The 8606-nt window shown below is 41.3% G+C and overlaps 1 protein-coding gene across 1 annotated transcript in view; it reads left to right on the forward strand.

Annotated features, from left to right (window-relative positions):
- The window catches only part of LOC133040200 (acidic mammalian chitinase-like), a 28814-nt gene extending 21136 nt beyond the window's left edge, over nucleotides 1-7678 (forward strand). Inside the window, 6 exon segments of the mRNA XM_061119952.1 lie at nucleotides 1863-1987; nucleotides 2614-2737; nucleotides 2903-3085; nucleotides 4053-4169; nucleotides 5597-5735; nucleotides 7344-7678. Of these exon segments, the coding sequence (XP_060975935.1) occupies nucleotides 1863-1987; nucleotides 2614-2737; nucleotides 2903-3085; nucleotides 4053-4169; nucleotides 5597-5735; nucleotides 7344-7648 (993 nt within the window). The 3' untranslated portion in view covers nucleotides 7649-7678.
- The last annotated feature ends 928 nt before the right edge of the window (nucleotides 7679-8606 follow it).

The raw sequence follows: 8606 nt of genomic DNA on the forward strand, positions 1-8606 counted from the left end.
ACCTGGCCACCAGAGCAATGTGCACAAGCCATGTGCCCCATCTGGGCTGTGTATGTTCTCCTGTTTTGGTGGGGTCACAGCTACGGTGACAGCACACCGGTGTGCAAAGCTGGCCCTGCAGAATGCCTCTGGGGTCTCACCACAGTGGCTGCTGAATGCTGGTGGTCAGCGGTGGATCTTGGAATGCCATGGTGGGCTGGCAGTAACTAGTGGGTGAGCTGGCCCCCAAATGGCTGTGAGACTCATCCATGGTGGCTTCTAGGGGCTTGTGGGCAGGGCTGCCCCGCTAATGGCTGCACAGTCTGTTTTCAGTGGATGCCAGGTGCTGGGAGATAGGTCTGCACCTCAGAACTGCAGTGGGCCCCTACCCACCAGTGCCCAGCAAGGTTACTTCCTGGCTAACTGTGAGGCGCTGCTGAGGCACAGGGGTAGGCAGGACTCTTGGCCATGTGCACCCACAGGTTAGATGGAGCTTTCCAATATGATGCCACCAGTGCCGTTATTAGTAAGGTGGCCTGAGATGGCAAAAACGGCTCTTACTAGGGTCTCAGTTCCTAGGGATCATCCCACTGCTCCTTACTTTCTAGCAGCTGCTTCAGGATTAGTGAGTGGGGCTCCTTCATCTATCTTCCACGTACTTTTCAATCTGGTGATTTTATACAGGTTTTTAATCAAGTGAAACTGGACCCTTTAAAAACAAGCTTTCTTTCCCCTGTAGTTCTATAGTTTTCCTGGGAGTATTTCATATTGGTCTTCAAACTAGTTTATTTATTTTTTTCTTTTTTGGGGGGGAGGGGAGTGCTTTTATCTCCTGAGAAGCAGCTTTGGGATGGTTTGCATGATGTGGAACGTGAAACTTTCATTCCTTAGGGAAAATAACTATCTTTGTTTTTTAAAAAAGATTTATTGGAGTATGGTTGATTTACAATGTCATGTTAATTTCAGGTAACTGTACCTTTCTTACACTTCTCAACTGTGGGCCACTGTGGCTGGAGTGTGGCTTTTCCTTGGAGTGACTGAATATCTGTTTCTTCTACCTGTCTCAATAGAACATTATTCATCTGGTTTTCAGGTCCTTTTCAGGGGATTTTTTATATATATATATATAGTTGTAGATTTGCTGTGCCCATAAAAGGAATCAGTTCGGAGTCTTTCTACACTTCCGTCTTGAATCTTCTTTTCAAATAAAGTTTTGAATCAGGAAGAAGGAATTTCACTATGTCATTCATTCAACAAGTGTTGTGTGCTTTCTGTGATCAAGACACACTAGATACAGAGCAGTGAGCAAGATAAATGTGATTCCTGCTCTTGGGATTACAGCATAGTGGAGACTATGGAGCTAAATAAACAAATAAATGTCAAACGTGGTAATAGCAATGATAACAGCAAAATCAGATGCTCAGGGGAGTCTTCTCAGGGAAGTGACATTTGAGCAGCAATATGAAGTAAAAGGAACCAGGAATACAAAGAATGGGAAGAATTTTCTAAGGATGTGGTAACAAACAGCATTTGCAAAGGCCTAGAGGCAGGAGAGACATTAGCCTGGCTATACACAAATGCAGAGAATAGAGCTTTAAGAGGGATGGTGAAGTCACAATAGAGAGGACAGCTCCTAGATCCTCTGCCAGGAATTCCTGGGCTTTTTCTGTAGAATCGTCATTAAATGAGACTTAGATTCAAGGACTCCATGTTTGAATCAATTTATTCCAAGTTATACCTTACCAGACTCTATCCCTAAATTTCAGGAGCTATCTTAAGAAATAGGGAATTGTTATGGGCTGGAAACCATCTCAAGAGGTAGTCACCACAGGGAATAGATAATGAAGACAACCTCTAAAATCCACCCTCTGTTCTCTCTCCAGGAAATGCTACAGGCTTTTGAAGAAGAGGCTGAAGAAACAGGAAAACCCAGACTGCTGATCACAGCAGCTGTGTCTGCTGGCAAAGAGACCATTGATGCAGGATATGAAATTGCAGAGATTGGAAAGTGAGTGCGATGAGCCTCGCAGGGCCTCTACATCCCAGAGCAGAGATTCCCTAAACATTTTAGTAGAAAGCATTCCCAGTAGTTATGTAAACATAATGTTGAAAAGGTTGGTACCATCAATTGCCAAAAATGTTTGAATATTTAGTGGTTCTGGGAAAAGGTGGTGACCCCTTTATATTGTCACTATGGTAGGCTTTAGGGGAAAGAGAAATAAGATTTAAGACCTTGGAAAATCTTTATATATAGCAGCAATTTTCACTGACAGTTTCTTTTGAAAAGCTGTAAAATCGAGAAAGCTATTATTGACAAAACAATAGGTGAGCTTTCCACCTGCAGTTCCCATAATCCTAGAGACATGTGTTTCTGAGACACATACACTAACAACTATATTTCCTTATCTTCTGCTCTGGGTGTGCCCATAATCTTTCAAGGAAGTAAAGGAGACTTTCTGTCTAGCCTCACGGGAGTCACAGGAGATAACCAGGAGACACCTGGGAAGCCACACTAATGGGATCATATGGATATCTACTTGACATCATGAATTTCCACTGCTATCATTTCTTGCTCTTAAATTGTCTATTAAAAAATGCGCCCGTATCATGATGGCTCAAATTCTCTTGTTCTAGGCTTCTTGATTTCATAAGCGTGATGACCTATGACTTCCATGGTGGCTGGGACTCATGTACAGGACACAACAGTCCTCTGCACTCAGGATCCAAGGATCAAGGCAACATGCGTTACTTCAACTGTGTAAGAAAGAAAAACCTCTAATCATATGCAGAAGAAAGACAGGGAAGAGATTAGGAGTGTTGGTTGTTGGAAAACAGGCTTTCTCTTTGTGGGACAATTAGCTAGACTTTTTTCATCATGTGGGACAAACACTCGTGAGGAATAATGTCTGTTTTGCTTCTGCAGGAATATGCCATGAAGTACTGGAGAGACAGTGGGGTCCCTTCAGAGAAGCTCATCATGGGATTCCCTACCTATGGGAGGACCTTCCGGCTCAGCACTTCTGACACCTCAGTCTGTGCCCCAGTCTCTGGAGCAGGGTCATCTGGTCCTTACACACGTGAGGCTGGCTTCTGGGCTTACTATGAGGTAACCACCATGGCTAATTCAGGCTAAAATGCCCTGGGGAAAATTCTTCTACTCTCCAAGTCATCTTGCTATCCTTCTGTTCTTGAGATCCTATACCCTGACTCCTCATAGCTCTGAGCACATAGGCTGTGGAAAGGCAGGTTGATGGCTTAGGAACACTTTTCACTTGAAAAAAAGTCAATGTGAATTTCCTTTTGGGTTTAGAAGTATATGGGACCATCTTTTCTATAGCTCAAAGCTATACTTAATTCTATTACATCCATGTAAATAGATGGAGAAGGATTTCAATAATTTAGCTCAGCGATGGCAAATAATTGGATCTTCTTTCAAATCTGATTTGATTGCATTTACTCAAATCTGAAGCTCTAATACTTGGGCCACCTGATGTGAAGAGCCGACTTATTGGAAAAGACCTTGATGATGGGTAAGATTGAAGACAAAATGAGAAGAGGGCTGGAGAGGATGTGATGGTTAGATAGCCTCACTGACTAAATGGATATGAATTTGAGCAGACTCCAGGAGATAGTGGAGGACAGAGAAGCCTGGCATGCTGCAGGCCATGAGGTTGCAAAGAGTCAGACATGACTAAGTGACTAAACAACAACAACTACTCAAATCTTGTGTTAAAAATTCAGACCTATAGAATAGCTAGCAGTTTTTGCCAGAGACTCAAGTGTTTTCAGAAGAATGACCTTAGCACTCATGGTCATGCTTACCATTTCCCAACTAAACTGTGGTTATAGAATTGGAATTTCACTTCTTTGTACCTGGTTTCATAGGAATTTGTATCTTTGTTTTATGATACAAAGTTACTTTCTAGAGAAATATGTGAAATTAATGTAGATATTTCACAATGCCACTTTTTCCATCCCTCTTCCATTTCTTACTATTTTTCCCCTCCTTCCTCCTGCAATACATGACATAATTTGTGACATGCTCAACATTGCCTTCTTCCTTCACTTCATAGATCTGCACATTCCTAAGTGAAGCCACAATTGCCTGGATTGAAGACCAAAAAGTTCCATATGCTTATAAAGACACTGAGTGGGTTGGTTATGACAATATTAAGAGCTACAAATATAAGGTATGAGCAGTGTAAAAAAATGCAATTCTAGCTTCAAATCCTAAGTTCATCACGAGCCCATTTTTCTAAGATCTGTGGCTTCAAAGTTATAAATATGTACAAAGTGGAATAAATCAACCTCATTGTGATTTACCTTTCCCTCAAGACAGAGCAAATGATATGATTAAATATAGATTTAATGATCCAGTGTACAGCATATACTACTATACACTAACATATAGTATAATATTCTAATGTGGTTAAAATTTATTTCCCCAATTTTTGTCCAGGATTAATCTATACTAACTCCCGTGAAATGGTTATAAGCCAGGCTTAAGACCAACATTTTCATGGACAATAATGAAAATATCTTTTACATTTTTACCTAAATGCTTTACAACCATCACCTAACTTGATTTTACACAATCCAGTGAAGTAAGAAATAGCCTTTCCAGTTTACAGATGGTTCATAGATGAGGTTCAGAGATGCTGTGACTAATCCAAGGTTTCTTAGCTGGAAAATGCAAAGGCAGTAATTGAATATGTTGTCTGGTTCAGAATCTAGGCTCTTTTCATAACACTGCTCTGTCAGTGCATCTTTATTGAATCCTGGTCAGGAGAAGGTGGTCAGAATGGAGGAGAAAAAGAGCTGTAAGGTGCAATGGTTAAGAATCTAGACTTTGGTGTCAGATATACCTGGTCCTCAAGCCCCAAAAGACAGGATGAGTTCCCACAAACCTGTGAAATAATAAGATCTACCTAGTAGTTCCTGTAAAGATTAAGCAAGTAATGAAAGCTAAAATGAAATGTAGCTTAGCCTAGAATAGTAGTATTAGTTTAATAATATATTAAATTAGCTATGTATATATTAGCTAATTTAATATACTATTAATATTCTATAATATACTAGTATATTAATACTATTAATATACTATATGTATATATATATATATATATACTTAAGAATTTATTCAGAGAAGGCAATGGCACCCCACTCCAGTACTCTTGCCTGGAAAATCCCATGGATGGAGGAGCCTGGTAGACTGTAGTCCATGGTATCGCTGAGAGTCAGACACGACTGAGCGACTTCACTTTCACACATGGGAGAAGGAAATGGCAACCTACTCCAGTGTTCTTGCCTGGAGAATCCCAGGGACGGGGGAGCCTGGTGGGCTGCCGTCTATGGGGTCGCACAGAGTCTGACATGACTGAAGCGCAGCAGCAGCAAGAATTTATTAACTGGAGGAAGAAAACAAGAATGGAGTTGAGATAGCCCATCAAACCTTGAATTCACAAAGTGCATATCACATCCTTTCATAAAAGAAATACCGACAGGGCTTCAACCCACCATATTTTTCTCCCTAATGTCACCTTGTCGCCCTGTACTCCACTGTTTGCTGTGTAGATGCCATTTGATTTCGGTTGCCAAGTGCTCTCTTTGTCCACAGGTTGACTTCCTTAAGGAGAACAATTTTGGTGGGGCCATGGTTTGGGCCATTGACCTGGATGACTTCTTAGGCTCCTCCTGCAATGAGGGCAAATATCCACTCATACGCAAGCTGCAGTCACTCTTGGGCCTGTCCTCAGGTGGGTCACTACTGAGTTCACCACATTGTTCCAAAGATGATGCAGGTCAAGCTGCAAGAATGGCAACTGCAGAGGGAGAAGAGTGCATGAGGCAGCCACAGAGCATCTAGACCCTCACATGTGAAAAAGGGACAGGTTTACAGGAAGAAGCTTTTTAGAAATGCATTCTTCAATCAAAGAGGCGAGTCTAAGTTCAGTAGTTATGTGGGTAAGGATTTGAATATACCTTATACCTCAGAGATGGGCTTTTCTTCTCAGGAAAACTTTGTCTGGGAGGAAGAATCAGATACCTTCAAAGTGAGTCTGATGCATGTGCTAACATTTGCTCTAAAGTAAACTGCATCTCTCTCAGTTCTGTACACCATAGCCTAACTTAGAAATAGGCAGGCTGGCTTAGCCACTTCCCACCTGCCTTAAAGGCGGATACTGTCTTTGGCTGCTAGTGGTGAGGGTTGGAGGTAGGTCTTGAAGAAGAACAGGGGTAAAGACTCACATTGCTGACTCAGTAGTGTGTGACTTTGTATGTTCCTTGGTTAAGCATCTCTGGAGAAAGCCTAAAGGTGGAGGTAGAGGTAAAGAAGTAGAAGATATAGGGTTCCCTATGTCTCTGCTTTCAGGAAATTCACAGAGTCATTGTTTGTTTGTTTGTTTATTTTAACTGTAAAACCTGTTAAAAGATAATTACAAAAAGATGGGCTCAGGACTTCCCTGGTGGTCCAGTGGTTAAGAATCTGCCTGCCAATCCAGGGAACTCAGGTTTAATCCCTGGTCTGGGAAGATTCCACATGCTGCAGGGCAACTAAACCCATGTGCCACAACTACTGAAACCCACGCACTCTACAACCTGTGCCCTGCAACAACAGAAGCCCGCTGCAATGAGAAGACAGAGCCCCATAACCAGAGAGTAACCCTGCTCGCCACAACTAGAGAAAACCCACACGTAGGAACAAAGACTCAGTACAGCCTAAAGAAACTAATAAAATTAATTTTAAAAAAAGATGGGCTCAAATTATAGAGTGAGGGAGTAAGAGGCAGCAAATTGTAGTGTTGGAGAGTGTTCTAGCAATAGAGTAAAATGAAAAATAAAATGTCTGAATTGCCAGAGGGAGGGGAAAAAAAAAAAAACAGCAAAAGGGCAATGTTGAAAGGAAACAAGCAAAAAATAAAGCCTAAGAAACAAAACATAACAAGATGACAAAAATCAAAATATAGCACTTAAGGTTAACAAGATGACAAAAATGCAGATGTATTACTTATGACAGAAAAATGGACAGATAAGCCTCCCCAGCTAACACAAGTGTTAATTAGCCTCCCACATAAAATCCTTGATCCAGTCACTACAGGGCTGTGTTCATTCCCCCTGAGTGGAAACAGAGTAGAAGCCAATGACTGCTTGGACCACTGCTAGGACTCCAGTGGCCCTGTTCTCCCTTCCTCCTTGCTTGGACATCTGTCCCCTTGTAACATTGTTGCCAGCCACAGTTTGGAACTCTCATGGGGCTCAAGTTCTTGGAGAACAAAGCCAACATAGGAGGAGGTCTAAAGTTGTTGCTTCTGCTCAGAGATAGCTTATGATGATGCTCTGAAGTGATCTTCTTGTTCTTTTAGAATGCACTCCATCAGCCACCAAGACTTGGTATCATCAACAAGTGATACCCAGAAGTGAAGGTTTCTGTGCCAATATTGGTGGAGAAGGAGGTGGTGATGGAGACAGTGGTGGAGAAGGTGGCAGTGATGGGGGCAGTGAAGGAGATGGAGGTTTCTGCACTGGTAAAGCAGATGGCATTTATAGCGATCCTGAAGATAACACCAAGTTCTACCAGTGTGCAGGAGGCAGGACCTTCTACTTCCAGTGTAACCAAGGCCTGGTGTTCGACCAAACCCGCTCATGTTGTAACTGGCCTTCAATTTAAAATGTTGGAAAAACTCTACTTTGTTTCAGATTTTCTCATGCTGCATGTCAAACTCCATCTTCCAATACTCATGTTGTCTACATATTATATCAGTCTATCTGTCAATTTTGAAGCCCTACCTTACTAAAACACCATTATGATTAGGTTTTACTCCATTATAACCTAAAAAAACTATAAACACCTTGAACCAAATCCATATGTAAAATAAATATGACACTGCATGTTTTATTTTTTTATAATCGTCTGTATTTTTTCTTACGTACTTGTATATATAGCTCAGCATTTCAAGTGACCCTGAAGGTTAATAGAAGCTATTTTTATTGAAGCTAAAATTTTACTTTTTATCAAATCAGACTACTGTTTTAGAAAGGGGAGTTTCCTTCCCTGGCAAAAGCCTTGAGAGTGTGAACCAAACAACAGTGTGAAAAAATTCTCTCACTCTTGCCAACACCTCCAAAGAAGGGGCCCAAGACCCTGTGTCAGAAAAATAATAAATGCTAAATTACCACCTCTGAAAAAAGCTGCATGTGTATGGTTCTAAAGGAGAAAAGAAAGGGATGTGTGTGAGAGAGGTGAGAAAGGTTAATCTTGACTAATTTCAAGTCATAAAAATACTTTTAACATGATAATAAAAATCTTTAAATCATCAGATTAAATGGAGTAAATGTTTTTAGGCTGAGGTATCTAGCATTATCTGAATATTTTAAGTTGAATTCCAGTGAAATTTCACTATTTTCTTCAGAGGATCTTGTCCCCTAAAGAATTAGGCCCCTCAGCACAATTTAGTAGATTTCACCTTCCAGTGCCTCGTTCACCAGCTAACACCATGGGATGGCCTTGAAGAGTACAGCAAGCTATAGTTTTCTGAGGCACTAGCAGCATCTCACTCTTTGTTATCCAAACACATGAAGTCTTGCCATCAGGTTAAGTAGGGGACTACCCTGGTAGTCTGGTGGTT

The sequence above is a fragment of the Dama dama genome, chromosome 20 (assembly GCF_033118175.1).
Source record: "Dama dama isolate Ldn47 chromosome 20, ASM3311817v1, whole genome shotgun sequence".
Lineage (NCBI taxonomy): Eukaryota > Metazoa > Chordata > Mammalia > Artiodactyla > Cervidae > Dama > Dama dama.